At 49.3% G+C, this 19,528-nt stretch overlaps 1 protein-coding gene across 3 annotated transcripts in view; it reads right to left on the bottom strand.

Moving 5' to 3' along the window:
• Positions 1-19,528, bottom strand: part of AGAP3 (ArfGAP with GTPase domain, ankyrin repeat and PH domain 3) — a 99,092-nt gene that overhangs the window by 46,504 nt on the left and 33,060 nt on the right. For all 3 annotated transcript variants that reach the window (XM_081931533.1, XM_081931532.1, XM_081931534.1), the window contains exons 2-3: positions 7,827-7,885; positions 2,150-2,237 (exon numbers count right to left, since the gene is read on the bottom strand). In XM_081931533.1, the coding sequence (XP_081787659.1) occupies positions 2,150-2,237; positions 7,827-7,885 (147 nt within the window). The remainder of the gene's footprint in view (positions 1-2,149; positions 2,238-7,826; positions 7,886-19,528) is intronic.

Consider the following 19,528-nt stretch of genomic DNA (forward strand, 5'->3'; position numbering starts at 1 on the left):
CCTCCAGCAGATATCATGCACATGCAGCCCACTACCAAAATCAGCACAATCACTTTTGTGACTTTTGTGATTTCTCCCCACAAAACACTTCATCACAGTTTCTTCCTATCTATTCAAAGGGCCTTTGCTGCATGATACCAAATGTAAGAATTCACTGATAAATGTTATCTATGTACTGTCTCACTGGGAAAACTTCAGAAATTCATGTAGACCTGTGAGCTCAGCTGCTCAGCAGCCCCTCTGCCTGAGGGATAATCCCTGGCATCCTGATACCTGAGTGCCAGACAGGTAGCCATTCCAGAAATAACAAACCCAGATGAAGACAAAAGGGTGGGATTAACTTGGCTGGGAAACAGGGAAATGTAAATATCTCTTTTGTTCCACTTGATGGGTGTTTGGTGGAGGGCAAGGGGAACCATGGGGCAGGGTCCAGGATGCGCAGATTACGGCCACCAGACCTCCCCTTTCATGATGTAACCATGATGTAGTTTTTGGGGGGTGTAACATGGGGATTAGCAGCTAATAAAAGTTTGGGGGCTCTTTTGTTCGGGGCTTCCATCTTGTTCCACCTGGTGGCAGGTGGGAGTCCTGTTGCGACAGTCTTCAGTAAAGACCAAGCCGACTGGCTGCTGTTTTGCTCTGGTCTTCCTGGCTGGTGTCCTTGTTTTTTGTCCAAGGGAGCCCTCAGATTTCTCCGTTAACACTCCCCACAGACCCACCTCCCTGGGGCACAGGGAAACTGGCGGCCCAAAACATCAGGCCCAAAGCATTTTGCTCCCACTGCCTCAAGCTCTTTGGCTTTGGCCAGAGGAAACTGCCCCTCTCTCTGGCCACTGGAAATCTGCCCCTGGCCATCACCCCTTAGACCACCCTGCCTGGGATTTTAGGGGTCTCCCGGTCAGGGCCAGTGCCATTAGAACCTGCCCCCCAAGTGTCATTCTCAGCAGAGCACATTGTAAGTAAGAGAGCAGAAAACAGGAGGAGGCAGCAGACGAGGCCAAGAGTGGAACTTGGGCCTTGCAGCAGAATCGGGGCCGCCTCAGAGCGACACGAAGGAAACCGGTTCCTTCACACCAGCAGCACGGAGGCTGCGCTTGGCCAAGGCATAGCTGTCAACGTTTTCCTTTTTTTAAGGGAAATTCCCTTATTCCGAATAGGATTCCTTGCAAGAAAAGGGAAAAGTTGACAGCTATGGGCCAAGGATGCTCCAAGCTCACTCGCAGCCACCCCTACTCTAAAGGTGGCAAACAGGCAGTGGGGAGGCCTGGGGGGGTCTCTGTCCTCAGCAGCTCCCTTGCAGTCCCCAGTCCCAAGGTTATTTCGGATGGGTGCCTGGTGGGAAGCCAAGTGGATGCCAGGATTAAACCAGAGGAAAGTCTCTCCCAGCAGGTTGGAGAAGCACAGCAAAGAGGACTTCCGGATCCTGTGGCCCATTGAATTAAGGAGAGGGGCTCCTCTGGGGAGTCATGTCCGCTTGACCCCCAGGACCAGGAGGGTCTGAGAGATGGAGGGAGCCCTCTCCCACAGGAGGAGACCACAGGAAGGGATGGATCCTGCTCTCTGCCCTGGGCACAGGAACAGGGCAGAGAGTGAAAGGCACAACCCCACATCTGTCCCTACCGGACATGGACTTGGGCCCCCCCCCGCGCCCCCTAAACCACTTTGATTGATGGCCCTGATGCTGCTGCAAGGGTCCTATAAGACAGGTAAGAACTCAAGTCTGCCTGAGTGGCAGCGACTGAACTTTGAAACTCCCTGCCTATTGGCACCTTCCCCTTTCTGGCGCCTGCTAAAAACATTATTGTTCAGACAAGTCCACCTGGGTATGTAGAAAAGAGATGTGAGTTTTAATCTGTTTATTGTTATTTGAACTTTTCGAAAGCCATGCCTGGGACTCCCTGCTGTACGAAATTTATGCACTGTATAATTGCAAAATGCACACACTGCACGACTGTAGAAAAAACAACAGCCCTCAAAGCAGTTTGAAGGAAACATTCCCTTTTTGTAAACTGCTTTGAGGGTTGTTGTTTTTTCTACAGTCATGCAGTGAGGGCATTTTGCAATTATGCAGTGCATAAATTTCGTACAGCAGGGAGTGCCAGGCGCGGCTGTGACCCACAAGAGGGCCAGAGAGGGCCTGCCCCCTTACCTTCTGGCGATTCCTCCTGCACGTAGGTCCCCGTCAGATAGCGATGAACCAAGGCTGACTTCCCACTGGACAGATTCCCCACGATCCCCTGAAATACAGAAGGCAAGGCTGAGCACCGCGCCCCGTCTGCTTGGGAGGTGGAGGCTGGATCGGGGCCTGGAGGGGTGATGGAGGGAGCCACGCTCTTCCCTTAAATGCACCAAGTGGTCTTTTCCAGCACAGAAACGGGGGGGGGGGGGGGAGAGAGATCCCTTTGGATTCCAGTCAAGCTCAAGGAAGTCGGACAGTTGCCTCTGAGGAATCATTCGTCTGAGAGGCAGTGTGGTGTAGTGATTAGAGTACCAGAAGGAGGCCTGGGAGAGACCAGGGTTCGAATCCTCACTCGGGTGGGGAGCTCACTGCGTGAACTTGGGGGCCAGTCACTTATTCTCAGCCTAACCTACCTCACAGGGTTGCTGTGAGGATAGAAAGGGGAGAAGGACAACCAGGAGCTCCTTGGAGGGGATATAAACACAGATAAATGAACAGTTACAAAATAGAGAGGAATAGTTTTCTATATCAATCCTGCACTTGAACCCAAATTGATTCAGAAGGATGAGAAATCTTAGAATCTTAATAATACAAATAAAAATTCAGGGAGAGAAAGTGATTCTGGTTGGCATTTATGCACCCAATGACAAAAAAGCAATCTCTTTCAAAAAATTAGAAAAAAACAGAACTACTCGAATTTGCAGATCAAAAGATGATCTTAATGGGAGACTTAAATGGAGTTCCTTCTCTGGATAAAGACAGATCAGCCAAAAAAAAGAGACGAAAGAAGGTAAGTTACCAGAGGCTTTCTTTGATACAGCTCAAAATTTAAATTTGATATGGAGAATATGGAGAAGAAAAAATTTGTTTCATAAAGAGTTCATTTACTACAGTCACATACATGACAGTAGCTCGAGAATAGATTCCCTATGGATTTCCAAAGAATTGGAGACAAAAGTCACAAAAATTGAAATCAATCCCAGAACCTTTTCAGATCATAATTCCTTGATTATGGAACTACAAAAGGAAAGCCAAATCTCCTTTAGATGGAGACTAAATGATGATTTATTAGAAGATCAAAAATTTATGGAAAAAACAAAAAAGGCCTTGACTGATTATTTTTAAATAAACAGTCAAGGACAGACAAAATTACAGACGGTCTGGATTTATTTCATATTGCTGTTTATATTGCATGTTGCAAGGTATTGGGGCTCCAATGAGAAGGGCAGGAACAAACGGAACGCAGAAAATTGTGCTACGAGTTCCTGAAAAAGCTGAACCTGGCAATGTCAGCACTGGCTACAAAAAGCTCAAGCCCTGCTGGGCAGGGGCCTCTGGCCCATGCTGGATGCCCACCATGGGCACCGGCCCTTGCTTGGCAATATGGGCAAGATGGCACCAGACCTTGCTCTCCCTCTCTGCGGTCCCAGCATGCGCAAGACGGAAGAGTGCGCCAGGAACTGTGGCCCCTGCCTGCGTTTCTGTGGAGCTTATCCAGCAAGGAACGAACAGCCTTGGAAAGTGGTGGGCTCAAAGGATTGGAATGTCACTTGTAGTTTAGTGGTGAACTTTGGAGATAATGGAGACGTAAAAGATTTGGATTATTATAAAAGATGCAGGAGGGAATGATTAATAATAGGACCCACAAAGGGGAGGATGGAAGTCCAGGAGGTTCCTTGGAATCTTGTTAAGATTTATTTCAATATAGGATTGTAAAATTTTAATCTGAAAAACCAAATAAATATTAAAAGGTGGGCTCTTCCAAGCAGAGGGAAAAGAAGTTCTTCTCTTGCTAGTTTTTTTACTCTTTATCTTACTGTTCTCTCTTTTTCTTTTCTCAATCTTTGTTTCTATTGTCCTTTTCCTTTCTATTTTTAATTTTATGGTGCAATGGAAAAAGTAATTAAAAATAAGAAAGAAAGAAAGAAAGAAAGAAAGAAAGAAAGAAAGAAAGAAAGAAAGAAAGAAAGAAAGAAGACATGGATGCTTTAGTTGAGATTCCGGCATTTGTCACTTCCAAGTCTACGATTCTGAAGGCTGGAAGGGAGAAAGATGGGGCACACTAAGGGGGCAGTGCCAGGCACTTCTTGACACCTCACCTGGCACCTGCCGGAAAGAACTGCTCGCAACCCAGAGCGCCCTTTTCCACCCCAAACTGTCCTTCTTTGCTGATAGGAATAAAATGCAGGTTGACTCCCATCAGCACTGCAGCCTTTGCCCAGAAGGTGGTGCTCTTTGCCTTTGCAGACAATAAGTGCCAAAGACTAACAAAGGGTTAAACCGGTTAATTTGGGAACTCCTGCCCTGACTCTCTTGGCTCCCAGGTGGTTTTAAAGGCACAGGTAAGCTCTTTCCCAAAGGAGGCAGCGAAGGCCACCAACCTGGATGGCTTAAAAAAAAGGATTAGATAAATCCATGGCTGCTATTGGTATAGAAATGAAATTATTGTCCATCTTCCACGGAATAGAAAACGAACGAGGTCCCAACTACAGAAGAATGGCAACTTAAGCTGACAGAATATGCTCAGCTTGCAGGCTTTACATACAGAATAAGAGAACAAGAAGAACATACGTTTAGAGGAGATTGGAAAACGTTTATTGGATACAGTGGTGCCCCGCAAGACGAATGCCTCACAAGACGGAAAACTCGCTAGACGAAAGGGTTTTCCGTTGTTTGAGCTGCTTCGCAAGACGAATTTCCCTATGGGCTTGCTTCGCAAGACGAAAATGTCTTGCAAGTTTGTTTCCTTTTTCTGAACACCACTAATACAGTTGCGACTTGACTTTGAGGAGCAACTCATAGAACGCAGTGTACATAGTAGCTTTTTTTGAGGTTTTTAAAGACTTTGGTGATTTTTGAAGCTTTTCCAAAACTTCTTTTGCAGCCATTTGGTAAGTTAAGCTTTTAAAACCTTTTTTGGGGGGTTGGATTTTGGGTTGGGGTGTTTGGAATTCAAGGACTTGGTGTTGGGGAGGGGTTTGCAAGAATCTGGAAGCTTGTGCGTGTTTTTCTGCATTTTTATGATTTTCTGTGACCATTGGGCCACTTTGCTGGTTTTTTTAAAAAAAATTCTGGATTTGAATTTCTGTGTGCTGGGTGGCTGGGGGAACAGTTGGGGAGGGGTTTGCAAGAATCTGGAAGCTTGTGTTTTTTCCCCTGCATTTTTATGATTTTCTGTGACCATTGGGCCACTCTGCTGTTTTTTTAAAAAAATTCTGGGTTTGAATTTTGAAATGCTCTTTACAGTATGTGTGACTTTAAAGAGCACTTAATAAACTCTTGTTGTACCAAATTTGGCTTTGTTTGGACTTTTTTTGACCATAGGAACGCATTAATTGATTTTCAATGCATTCCTATGGGATTTTGTGCTTCACAAGACGAAAAATTCGCTAGACGAAAAAATTCGTGGAACGAATTAATTTCGTCTTGCGAGGCACCAATGTATATGGAAAACAATTGCAGACAGCCGAATACGCTGGCAGCGTTAAGATAAATTCAACAGTGTAAATAAGTTTTGATGGATGCAATAATGGAATGCTGAAAGGTATAGTTTTGGTAAAATATGCAGGGATTTATGATATGTAAAAAGAACCATAGAAAGAGAAGGGAGGTCGTTGATATTTTAAGGGTGTTTAAATGAGTATTTAAAATTGTAAAGCAGAAAATTTAATAAATATATATATATAGAGAAAATGAATTTATTCTTATTCTTATTCTAGACTTCATTGGGAGAAAATGGCACCTAGACATTCCGTTGTGGCGACCCTAACCCAGGTTTAAGGCACCATTTGGCAATTAGATTGTATAGCTGAGTTTCTGCCAGTGGGGAGGGGAGAGGGCTCTTGTGTTCGAATCCTGCTCTCTGTCTTCCCACTGCCCGGCCTCTGTGAGAGCAGACGCTGCCCCAGATGGGCCACTGGCCCGGCCCAGCAGGCTCTCCTTATTTGGGGTGGCTGGGGCTCACCCCTCATTCTGCTGGCTCTTTGGATCTTTTTTTGTGGGGACAGACCAGCTTCCGGGGGTCTTTGGAGCACCAGGGAAGACAGATCCTGCTCAAGCTTCCCCACCTGCAGGCTCAGACACGTCTCTTCTGGGGCTCAGCCCCCAAGTGGGGGGCCACTGGAGACCTCAGTTGCTGGTGGCTGCTCTAACGAAAGACCCAGCTGGCAAGGCAGCGGAGCTCAGTGGTCAACCCAGACTGCTGGACAACCCCCACCCCAACCCTCCGTTCTCTGCCATTTGGCTCTGAAGGGAGTCAAAAACCACACGTCCTACACTGATAACCCCCCAGTTTCTGCCATCCAGGTGCTTCTCGGGACCAGGCGTGGCAGGGGGTTAGACTAGATGACTGCTGGAGACCTTCCAACTCTGCAATTCTACGATTCTTCCAGCCTCCAGTGGAAGCAGAGACCCACATCTCCTTCCTTCCTTGGACCACCAGAGATTTACCATATTTTTTGCTCTATAAGAAACACTTTTTCCTTTCTAAAAAGTAAGGGGAAATGTGTGTGCGTCTTATGGAGCGAATGCAGGCTGTGCAGCTATCCCAGAAGCCAGAACAGCAAGAGGGATTGCTGCTTTCGCTCCCTCTTGCTGTTCTGGCTTCTGGGATTCAGAATATGTTTTTTCTTGTTTTCCTCCTCCAAAAACTACATGCATCTTGTGGTCTGGTGCGTCTTGTAAAGCGAAAAATACGGTATATGGGGTGTCATCCATGGCAAGGATAAAAAAAACAACATGGGCAGGCGTGTATTCCTGAGCCCCCAGCTGTCATACCCTGGGGAGTGAAGGGTGAGGGCACATATCTAGGACCAGACCCAGACCCCAAAGGACCTCCGAAGTGGGGAGGATGGGCGTTCATACTGTGGCCGCTGTTGGAAGAGGAGGCTGGGCTCGGTGGGCTCCCTTGGGCCTGACCCAGCGGGACTCTTCTCGTGGAACCTCCAGGTCCAGAGGCAGTCTATCGGGATTCCCAGAGAGCTCCCATGGGGCAATCAGCCACCGGGAGAAGAGTCCAAATTATAGGCCAATCACCTTAATTATTGTAGTCAGCAAGATAATAACAGGAGTCATAGCTAACCAGACTGGGATGGCTATAGTAGAACATTAATATTATTTGCCAAAGATGGGGAGCAGATAATTTGAGGTTAGTAGGAAAAGGGGGTGCTTCAAACAATGAAAGAGCTGATGGGGCTGCAGTTATTTCTCTTGATGCTAAAAAGGCTTTTGTCAAACTACATTGACAGTTTATTTCTGTTACTTTGGGGGCGGGGTAGGATTTCCTCAGGAAGTTATGGATTGGTTTAGGATCTTATGCCTTTTCTCCCAATCACAGGTGAGGACAATTGGAATTTGGCTCTTGAGGACATTCCTACACTTTTAAATTGCTGTAACATGGGGACTTATAGACAACAAAAGTAGATTCTGCAATATTTTAGAAGACACCTGACTTTTAGAAGGCAGCCCTGTTTAGGGAAGCTTTTAATGTTTAATAGGTTATTGTATTTTAATATTCTGTTGGAAGCGGCAAATTATTATTATTATTAGTAGTAGTGGTAGTAGTAGTAGTAGTAGTATTAGGGTTCTGGGCTAGGCGGGGGCCCTTGGACTCTCCCGAGGTTCTCAGGTACAGCCACGGAAAACTCACCACTTTCAGCTCCGGCACAGACCGGCTCAAGGTCCACTCCTGGCTGTTGACAAAGGAATCTGCAGAGAGAGAGAGAGAGAAGCAGAGGGTGAAGGGAGCCCCTCAAAGCCAAAGACACCCCAGAAAACCAGAGGGGAAGGGGGGGGCTTGTCAGAGCATCACATCTCTCAGGCTGGTCAGTGCTGGGTTGCACACCCTGTAGATTTCTGCAAGTTATGCCCCTTTCCCCTTTCATGAAAGAGCCCAAAGAGGCAATAAAACACCACCTGATTCTTCTTCTTGGGCCAGCAGCTCATCTGAAACCTCCCAGAGACGGGGAGCCACTGCAGAAAAGGCCCTGTTCTTATGTTGCCACCCTGTGACCTCTCAAGGAGGAGGCACACGAAGAAGGGCCTCAGAAGATGATCTCAGGGTGCGGGTAGGTTCATATGGAAAGAGGCGGTCCTTGAGGTATTGCAATCCTGAGCCATTTAAGGCTCTATAGGTCAAAACCAGCACTTTGAATTGGGTCCGGAGACTAATTGGTAGCCAGTGCAGTCGGACCAGGATTGGTGTAAGCCTCTCAAACCGTCTTGCTCCGCTGAGCAACCTGGCCGCTGAATTCTGCACCAGCTGAAGTTTCTGAACAGTCTTCAGAGGCAGCCCTATGTAGAACTCATTGCAGTGATCTAACCTTGAGGATACCAGAGCATAGACAACAGTAGTTAGGCTATCCCTGTCCAGATAGGGGCGTAGCTGGGCCGCCAGCCAAAGATGATGGAAGGCACTCGGGGCCACCGAGGCCACCTGAGCCTCAAGCGACAGCAAAAGATCCAGGAGGACTCCCAAGCTATGAGCCTGCTCCTTCAGAGGAAGTGTAACCCCATCCAGTCTAGAGAACCATCCACTACCTACCCAGTATTGCCTGCACTGACTCGCAGCTGCAGCTCTCCAGGGTTTCAGAAACTGGGACTGGACCTGGGAGCTTCTGCATGCAAGGTAGTGCTCTAATACGATGGACCTTCTCACTGCCCTCGGCTGCTCCTTTCCTCCCATGGCTGCCAGCAAGCTCTTTGCCCAGAGGCCATGGCAGTGCCACTCCCAGAGGGCAAAAGAGGCATTGGCTCAGCTCATGCCCTGCCCCATCCCAGAGATCTGCAGAGGCGCCAGTGGAGGTGCTGATGGAAAACGGAGGGGAAGCAATTCTTGGCAAGAACCAAATGCACCCCTGCCCAACCACTAAAAGCACCCCGTTTGCCCCCCCCCCCACTGTCAAGTGCTTGGCAAAGGGCAAATTGGCCCAAGCGTCTTCCTGCATGCCCCTGGAGGGTGGGGGAGCAGCTAGCCCTCGTTCAGTTTTGGGGGTCACAGCCAGGCTCACCTCCTAAAGGACACGGTGGAGCTGGAAAAGGGGAGCCAAAATATTAAGGAGACAAAGAGCTCCTCTATGAGGAGACACGGCGGAGGTGAATAATGATAAGCATAGAACAGAGAAGGATGGAGAGAAGTTTCCTCTCCTCTGTCCCAACAGTGGGAACCTCCAAAGCCCTACAGCACTGAGTTAAACTATGGAACTCCCCAAAAATAGTTTTATTAAATGCGCCAATAATAGTGCTGGAGGTGCAAGATGCAATTAAGCAAACTAAAATAGATAAAACGCCAGGGCCTCACGGTTTGTCAGCAAAGTATTATAAAAAGTTGCAGGATTTACTGGTACAGCCATTAAAAGAAGTATCAATGAACAAGATTTCAAATATGGGTAAAGTACCAGAGAAAGTACCTTGGAAAGAGGCCTATATTACTTTGATCCCAAAGTAAGAACAGTGTTTCCGTGCACTGCTCTGGTTCGCCAGAAGCGGCTCAGTCATGCTGGCCACATGACCCGGAAGCTGCACGCTTCGGCCAGTAAAGCGAGATGAGCGCCGCAACCCCAGAGTCGGCCACGACTGGACCTAATGGTCAGGGGTCCCTTTACCCTTTACCTTTAAGATGCAGACTTACTTTCACTTAAAAGTTATAGGCTTTTAATTTCCTTATTAAATAATGACTATAAACTATTTGCCAATATACTTGCCAACTGAATGAAAGCAGTTTTGGTAAAAATAATTCATCATGATCAGTCTGGTTTCCTACCAGGACACCAGATGTAGGATAATACAAGAAACATAGAGGTCAGGAATGAGAAACAAGCTGCTTTAATGTTTATAAACGCTGAAAAGGCCTAATATTTCATGGGCTTTTATGAAGAAGACAATAAAAAAGATGAATTTTGGGAAACTATGGAACTTCCTCCCACAGGGTGGCCACCAACTAAGAGATGCCCATAAGAGGCACCTGGTTGGCCGCTGAGAGACCAGGATGCTGACCAGACGGGCCACTGGCCTGATCCAGCAGACAGGCTCTTCTTATGCTTTTAATGGAACCTCCAGGTCCACAGGCAGTCTATCTAGAGTCCCAAGTTTGCGGGGGATATTTGGCCACACTGTGAGAACAGGGTGCTGGACTAGAAGGGTCCTCTTGGGCCTGATCCAGCAAGGTTCTGGTCGTGCCCTTAAGGCTGAGGGAGGCAAGCGCTGCCTGCCTCAACTGGAGATCCCAGAGCAGCCCAAGGCAGCAGCAGGCAGGAGGAGGAGGAGGAGGAGGATCAGCCCCTGGCTCTGGGCTTGCCAGAACAGCACCCAAACTGGTTAGGCGGGTCTGGCTGCTCCAGGTCTCTGCAGAGGCAGATGCCTCTCAGTGTCATGCCCCCCCCCCAGAGGCAGGGAAGGAGGAGGCACCACAGGCAGAAGGCAGGGGGAGGAATGGGGTCTGTCCAAGAGGGAGAGCCCCCCCTTTCAGGAAGCCTTGGGAGCCACACAGACAAGCAGTTCATCTCCATCTCTTGAACCTGCCCCGTGGAGGAGGCATCTCAGGATGGGGGCAGGGGCGAGGGCTGCAGACTGGGTGGGGCCCCACCCAACACGCCTGCCCGGGTCAAAGCACAGAGTTCAGCAAACGGGGAGGCCCTCCCACCCCCCACGGGATTGAGCTCAGCTCCAGCCGCGCCCCAGCCCTGCCCAGACAGGCTGAGCCAGTCTCTTGCACAGAGCCCCCCCCCCCCAACTTCTGCCATCACCTCTTCCTCCGCAGCCTCTATGCAGAGACTCAAAGCTGGCCACGGAATCATAGAACTGTCAAGTTGGAAGGGACCCCCAAGGGTCATCCAGCCCAACCCCCTGGACTGCAGGAATCTCGATCCAAGCATCCATGATGACAGATGGCCGTGCAATCTCTGCTTAAAAACCTCCAAGGAAGGTTTAAAACCTCCGAGGGAGAGTGGTCGAAAGCCAAACTGCTCTTGGCTCCTCACAGCTATTCCGTAAGACCCAAAGTGGGGGAGGCTGGGGTCCTATCTGGAGCGGATGCCAAGAAGGCAGGCAAAAGGGTCCCCTACCCCCGACACACACACCTCCAAAGCCCTGAATGACTCAGGCCCCCCATATCTGAAAGGCTGGCTCCTTCCCTGCAGACCCTCTCGGGGGCTGGTTTGGGGTGGCGGTTAAGGGGAAGAGGGCCTTCTCTGTGGTGGCCCCTAAACTGTGGCACTCTCTGCAGCGGTGGGTCTGGCACCTTCACTATTCAGCTTCTGGTAAAAGCAGAGGACACCCCACGGGAAGCGTATGCCTTGTTTTTTGCGACTGAAAGTTGTTTTGAATATTGCATTTTAATGTTGCAACCCGCCTTGGGACCTTGGGGTGAAGGGTGGGCAAGAAGTAAACAAACAAAGCTGCTCAGATTCATGAGGGCCAGGAACTTGGGGGAGGGTTTAGGGAAAGTGAGTCAGAGCAGACTGCCCTCCTCCTGGAGACACACAGGACTGCACAGACAACCCCAAGGAGACGCCTCAGTTACCTCAACACATTCTGACTTCCTTTTCCCAGGCAGAAAAGAGGAACAATGCAATATTCAAATGCAAATATCTGGAAGATTCATATGCAGATCGGGGAGAACAGCCTCCCCACAAAACATGAACCTGAGCCAGTTATCCCACAACTGGGAATGGCAGGATTGGAAGCGGAAGGCACCTGCACCCTCCAATGTCCCCGTCTCCCCCCTGACCCCCAGTGCCCTGCATCCCTGCATTGCAGGGGGGGGACTAAATGACCACTGGGGTCCCTTCCAACTCTATGATTCTGTGATTCAAGCTAGGCTCCCTCCTTTATTCCGACAGGCCTTCAGGAACTGGCTGCTTTCATAGACAGGCCTGCTGCTCTGTTTCTCTGCATTTTTAATAGATTTGATTTTTATATTGTTTACATTTTATTCGGACTTAATACTTTCCGATGACAAACTTTCCCCCCATGCTTTTAGTTTTTCTGTTTTATCTCTGTGCTGCATTTTTTATCCATAAGTATAATTGGGACACGGGTGGCGCTGTGGGTTAAACCACAGAGCCTAGGGCTTGCCAATCAGAAGGTCGGCGGTTCGAATCCCTGCGACGGGGTGAGCTCCCGTTGTTCTGTCCCTGCTCCTGAAATCCTAGCAGTTCAAAAGCACATCAAAGTGCAAGTAGATAAATAGGTACCGCTCCGGCGTTTCTGTGCGCTGCTCTGGTTCGCCAGAAGCGGCTTAGTCATGGTGGCCACATGACCCGGAAGCTGTCTGCGGATAAACGCCGGCTCCCTCGGCCAATAAAGTGAGTCAGCCACGAATGGACCTAATGGCCAGGGGTCCCTTTACCTTTATAATAATAATAATAGTAATTCCTACCTCACAGGACTGTTGTGAGGATGAAATGGGACGGGAGGAGGAGGAGGAACTGTGTGTGGTGCCTTCAGCTCCTTGGGAGGAAAAGTAGATTATAATGTTCTAAATGAATGAATGAAAACGTAAGGGCCCTCCAAACAGTAGCCAAATATACATCCCCCCCCCCCGGCAGAATCTCAGAGCTGCCTGTTGCATTGCAATTCTGCCCTGAGACTGAGATGGAAAGGGGTGCACTGACTTCAGTCCAACAAACACAATTCCTTGTGGTTTTCCTGACCCGCAACTTGGCTCCTTCACTGCTCATGCCTCACTCTAGATGACTACGATGAACTCGAGGAATTAACTTCCTACGGGTAACAGCAAGAATATTACACACAAAGGCTTGGAGGTTACACAGAAAACCCACAAGGGGGGGCATGAAAGAGAGCGGAGGAGATATATGGGAATTGGCTTTCATGGCAAAATGGACATTTTTGCCTCCGCTGGTAAAAAATAACAATCAAAGAATGCAAAGAAGAGAAACATGTTCTCACAAGTGGTGACTATTAAGGTTTATTATAGCTCTGTGTGTTTCAAAACGGTGCTTGCTCCTCCAGGAACGACCCTGAGACGATCAAAACTGCAAAAGTCAGCTACTGCTATATTAGAGAAGCACTACGCAACAGCATTTAAAATATCTGTGATTGAAAACAGCCACCCATCATTTGAGACCACTGCATCAAACGGAGCAATGAAAACTGTCAGGACTACACAGACGTCCCTGCAGAAGCCACAACTGTGAGACTGCAGCATCTCTGCAGCAACCCCAAAGCCTCTCTGGCCACTTCAGAGAGTCTCCCTGCAATTCAAAATTCTGGTCTAAAGAGACACCTGGGGAGGGGCCCTCGCCTTGCCATGCACCTGCCCTCACAGGTGGAAGAAGCTGCACCACTTTGCCCAGGCTAGGGGGGGGAGGGAGGCCCACTGGGCACCTGCACAGATTTATTTTGCATCCGAATTCAGCCTTTTGTCTTCTGCTGCTACACAAGACTGTGGAGGCAGAGTCTAGACCTCCTGACTAGCAGCCAGGGTTCGAAACCCGCCTGGCGCATTTTGCACCTGGCTATTGGCCACTTGCGACCAAGTGAAGATGCCTGTGAGCCAGGATGGGGCCTGACATCTTGGCCGCCTGGGGATCCTTGGATCAGGACTGTTTTCACACACCAAGGACCCCCCCCCCCGTCCTGCAGAATTCTATCTGTGATATTTTATCTGCACAATCAGAATGAACTTCTGTAACCAAAATGCTTTTTCTGTGCAGCCAGAGCAGGAGCAGCGAACGACGTGATAGCGAATTGTTGCTTGTCCTCATTCGCCCCCCCCCCCCGCTTTGCTCACATATGTGAAGAACATGCCTACATTATGGATGGTCACCATTGAGAAAAATAAGCTTGAATAGGCTATATCTGCAGACTGTCCCTGGATCAAAGGACTTTCCTTCTTAAAGTTTTCAAAAATCTTAACCCAAAAATCTTAACCCTCTGAACTAGCCAGATGTTTCACTGAGAATCAATCAGTCAGTTCGTCATTTGAAAAATAAAATTTTGGAGCAGTACGGCCTTGAAGGCTAACAAATTCATCATGGCACAACCAGCTTTCGTGGACGGCCATCGACCGGCATCAGGCGGCACAATCCTGACTTGCAGGTTCCCATTAAGGTGCCTGCAAAAAGGGAGCTCAGAGGAAAGGGAACGCAGGAAAGCCCAGACAGGGACAGTGGAACGGAGGGAGCCGCCTGGCGCAGAGTCAGGCCGCGGGTCCATCTATGCAGCGCAGGACTGACGACCCCAGCCCCACAGGCTTCGCTCAGGGGGACCCGGGCGTCTCTGCCAGGAACACTAGCAAAATCTGAATTCTGTGGAATTGCAGTGGCAATGCAATAAAATGTAATATGTTTTAAAGAAGGTAAAAGGACCCCTGACCATTAGGTCCAGTTGTGGCTGACTCTGGGGTTGCGGCGCTCATCTCGCTTTATTGGCCGAGGGAGCCGGTGTACAGCTTCCGGGTCATGTGGCCAGCACGACTAAGCCGCTTCTGGCGAACCAGAGCAGAGCACGGAAATGCCGTTTACCTTCCCGCCGGAGCGGTACCTATTTATCTACTTGCACTTTGACTGGCTTTCGAACTGCTAGGTTGGCAGGAGCAGGGACCGAGCAATGGGAGCTCACCCTGTTGTGGGGATTCGAACCGCTGACCTTCTGATCGGCATATTCCACCTAAACATTAGGAAGAACTTCCTGACAGTAAGAGCTGTTCAACAGTGGAATTTGCTGCCAAGGAGTGTGGTGGAGTCTCCTTCCTTGAAGGTCTTTAAGCAGAGGCTTGACAACCATATGTCAGGAGTGCTCTGATGGTGTTTCCTGCCTGGTAGGGGGTTGGACTCTATGATTCTATGATTCTAAGTCCTAGGCTCTGTGGTTTAACCCACAGCGCCAAAAGGAGGGATAAAAATACAATTAGAAATCACTTGGCATCGCAGTGGCTGCAACAAGCATAATAGGCATTGGGTGGTCTGCCAGGACCCTTGGAAATCTTCAAGTGGGAGGGGGCATTTGGCTCTCCAGGGTTTCAGGCAGGGGTTTGTGCCAGCCCTACGGCCCCCTCCTGCCCCTTTCCTTCTATCCACAGAGCTCAGGTGTTGCCTGACATCCCTGCCCCCACCCAAAACACACAAGCTCCTGGTTTGGCCTCCTGCCCAGCTCCTTGGCTTGGCTTGCCATCCCTGGCGATGATGACCTCACCTCACCCACCGGCTGGTGCCCAGGCACGTCCCTCTGACGTTTACCTGCCCTTCCTGTGCCAAATCTGCTTCCCACTTGGCCCCTCCTGCCTCCACCCAGCATCTTCCCACCAGAGGCTCCCTCCAGGCATCTCAGGAAGGCCACTCGACCTCAGGGCTAGGGAACAAGCAGAGGACCCCACCCTCAACCCCCAGCAGAATCTCCCGGTAGAGACCCTAGGGTCTGAAACCAGGGTTAGAGACTCAGGTATCTAAGCAAGGCGGCAAATAGCCCCTGAAACCAGGCTGACAGTCACCAAAATGGGTTGCCCAGTTGCCCTTTGGGGGCCTGACAGCTCAAAAGTCGTATTATTCAGTATGACATTTGGGTTCCTGAAATTTATTCTGCTTCTGCAGATAAAATAGAAGAGATAGAATTGTACAGGACGGGGTCTTAGTGTGTGAAAACAGTCCAGGGCCAACGATCCCCACATGGTGGGCGTATCAGGCCCCATCCTGGCACCTGGGCATCATCACTTGGTCACAAGTGGCCAAAATCCAGTTGCAAAATGTGCCTGGCACTTGGCGAATTTCGAACACTGCTCCTAGGTGCTACTTTGGGGTGCCGGGATGGGGGCAGATAGAGCCTTGGGCCTTCTCTCTGGGGCCCTTACCCCAAGTGCTGTCCCTGACCCACTTCACCTCCCACCCCAAATCACTGGGCCTGTGCTTCGTCAGAGGCAACGCTGGATCAGAGCCTCTTGACTCCTCCCTGTGTGGACCACCGCCATGAGTAGTCTGCCCTTTATTGCATGCAGATCTGGCCAGGTCCCTGGGAAACCTCAGAGGATCAAACTCTGCCCCCCCCAACATTGAGAGCCAGGAAGTTCTCCCATGGCCAGTGACAGAAATGGAGATCTCTGGGTGCCGCGTTGGCGAATGGGGGAAAGCCAAATGAGCTGAAATATTTTCCTTGAAGCCGGAATTAGTTTTACTCTGGGTTGTTTTATACAATGTTTTAATTGTGTTGTGAACAGCTTTGGGATTTGTTCTTTAAAATATAAAGTGGCATAGAAACGGAATTACAGTCGTACCTTGGTTTTCGAACAGAATGCATTCTGGAAGTTCGTCCGACTTCCAAAAATGTTTGACAACCAAGGCATGACTTCCGACAGGCTCCAGGAGCGTCCTGCAGCCAATTGGAAGCTGCAGAAGTGGCGCCGGATGTTCAGCTTCTGAGGCCAAGTTTGCAAACCGGAACACCTACTTCCAGGTTTGCAACGTTCGAGTTCCAAGTTGTTCGTGAACTAAGCTGTTTGAAAACCAACAAACAACTGTAATAATAATGATGATAATGATGATGATGATGATAATTCATTGGGAAAAGGCACCTAGACATTCCATGGTGGCGACCGTACCCAGGTTTAAGGTACCATTTGGGAATCAGATTGTGCACCTGAGTTTCTAGCACTGCTCATGACTCTCTTCCCTCTGCGCCCCCCATCGCCCCCCCAGAGAAGACCCCTCTGCTCCCCCTTCCCCCCAGCAGCTCCTCTGCTTTAGCTTCTGCCCCGGCCAAGGGCCTCATGTCTTGAAGGATCCACTCGCAGCAAACCAGGGGGGAGTAGGAAGCTCCCTTGCACAGCGTCAGAGCAGGGGCCCCTCCAACTCCATACTGCCGGCACGGACTGGCAGCAGCACTCAAGGATTTCAGGCAGAGAATCTCTCGCCCACCCCTGCCTGGAGGGGCAGTGGAGACAGAGGCATAGCTGTCAACTTCCCCCTTTTTTTAAGGGAAATTTCCTTATTCCGAATAGGATTCCTTGCAAGAAAAGGGGAAAGTTGACAGCTATGGACAGAGGTCTTCTGCTTGCCCCGGCAGATGCACTGCCCACCGAGCCACGGATTAATAGCCAGGTCTTTGCCACGGAAAACAAGTGTCTGCAGTCCAAACGAAGCGTCCTCTACCTGAAGCTGCCTGGGGGGGTCGAGGGGCCTGTCCTGTCCCCCCACCCGGCCCCCTGCTGGGGTCTCTAACCGCCCAGCCGTGCAGAAGCCTGCAGCGGCGGCAGAGGCTGCCTATGTGGCCAAGCTGTGGGGGGCAGGGCTGCAGCGGCTCAGACGCCCCGAATCCTTTGTCTGCTGGCACCCACCTCTCTCCTCTAGGGCAGCTGTGCACCAGGTGCTCTGCACATCTGGCCTTGGAGAGAGGAGGGAGAATGGCTCTTTCCAGAGGTTCTTGGTGCAACGATTCTGGGGGCCCCGAGGTGGTGGGGGGAGACTCCCACATCCACATTCCTGGCCATCCCTAAACATCCTCTGCATTCCTGCCTGCCCTTGGCTTCTTGTCTGGGGCTGGTCTGTGAGCAGCCAGAGGGAAAGGATCACAGGGTTGAAAGGGACCCCCAAGGGTCATCTAGCTCAACCCCCTGCAATTCAGGAATCAGGGGGGATAAAAATCGATGATTTTTCTTAAATCAAAAAATTTGGATTTTTAAAATTTAAATCGGATTTTTAAAATAAAATGCTTTTGGAGGAAAAATCTTTCTAAAGATAGTTTTCTGTTTAAGTTACATTATAGTCTAAAGCAGGCATAGGCAAACTCGGCCCCCAGATGTTTTGGGACTACAATTCCTACCATCCCTGACCACTGGCTCTGTTAGCTAGGGATTATGGGAGTTGCAGTCCCAAAACATCTGGAGGGCCAAGATTGCCTATGCCTGGTCTAAAGGCTATTCATCAGGAAGTAAGGATTTGTTTTACGTTTTTCATTCAGTCATATATATATATATATATATATATATATATATATATATATATATATATTGTTTAACCACATCAGTTAACAAACATGGATACATAAGTTACAATGTTATTGTTTTAGTTAAATAAACTATTTAAATTGTTATTCAGGAAATGATTATTTTTCTCTTTTCAATAAAGTACAGCAGAAAAGTTGTCCAAATATAAACAGTTAACTTATTAAACCTCACGATAATTTCATAATTATCTATGTATTTCTGATAGTATAACCAAATCAGTATTTTTCTTATATAACTGTAAAAACTACTCTGAAAATGTATTATTCCAACAATGAAACCTCCATCTGGTTGAAAATATTAAGATTATACCAGTGAGAATGAGTCTTTCTGTAAAAAAAAAGAAAGAGAGAGAGAGAGAGAGAGATATTTAAATCAAGTCTTACTGACTGGTCATTTAAATAGTGATTTAAATCGATTTGATTTCCATCAAATCTACCCTAGCAGGAATCACAGCTGAAGCATCCCTGACAAGCGACCCTCCAACCTCTGCTAAAAAGCAGCCAGGGTGGGGTTGGGTGAGAAGAGAACATTTCAAGGGAGCCCCCTCCCACTGTAAACCACACCACTTCCATGCCCCTCCCTTGCCAGCTCCTAGACAGACTCCAGCTAAGCGCCCCCCCCCCCCGCAAGAGAGTTTGGCTGTCCAGCCTCCCTCCAGAGCTACATTGGCACCAAGGGCAAAAGTCCTCCTGGCACAGCCTCAAAATCTCTCCCCAGCCCAGGCAAGGGACACTCCTTGGCCACAGTGGGACTTCAACCAAGGGCTCTCGTGGGGTCTGCAGATGGCCACTGGGTCTAAACACCCCCAGAAAAAGGAGTGGACGCCTGCCAGCTGCCCTCCAGCAAGCCCAGTCTCAGATAACAATGCTAGCAGCCTACTCTGCAGGGCTGCTGGGTAGACAACCAGTCAAAGTTGCAATCATAATAATTATTTCAGCATACTGTACGCAGGGCTAAAAAGTTGCAAACGAGAGTTCAGGCATAGACCACTCAAGGGGGCAGGAGGAAAACACACAGGAAGGAGCTGCCTTCAAACACTCTATACTCAGCATTGCCAACCCAGACTGGCAGCACCGGAGGTCCTGTGTGCAGCTGCCAGTGGAGCCTGAGCCAGGAACATTCTGCATGCAGAGCGGGTGTTCTGTTGCTGAGCTACGATGCCCGAGAGCCAGTGGTGGAGCAGTGGTTAGGGTCATAGAATTACAGAATTTAATCAGAAGGGACCCCAAGGGTCATCCAGTCCAACCCCCTGCAATGCAGGAATCTCAGCTCAAGCACGACAGCTGTCCAGCCAAGCTCTGCTTAGAAACCTCCCAGGCAGGAGAAGAGGACCGCTGTCTAAAAGCTCTTAACTGCCAGAAAGTTCCTCCTGTTCCCACAGTGGCCAACCAGAGGTC

The sequence above is a fragment of the Podarcis melisellensis genome (genome assembly GCF_964234715.1).
Source record: "Podarcis melisellensis genome assembly, chromosome: 12".
NCBI lineage: Eukaryota > Metazoa > Chordata > Lepidosauria > Squamata > Lacertidae > Podarcis > Podarcis melisellensis.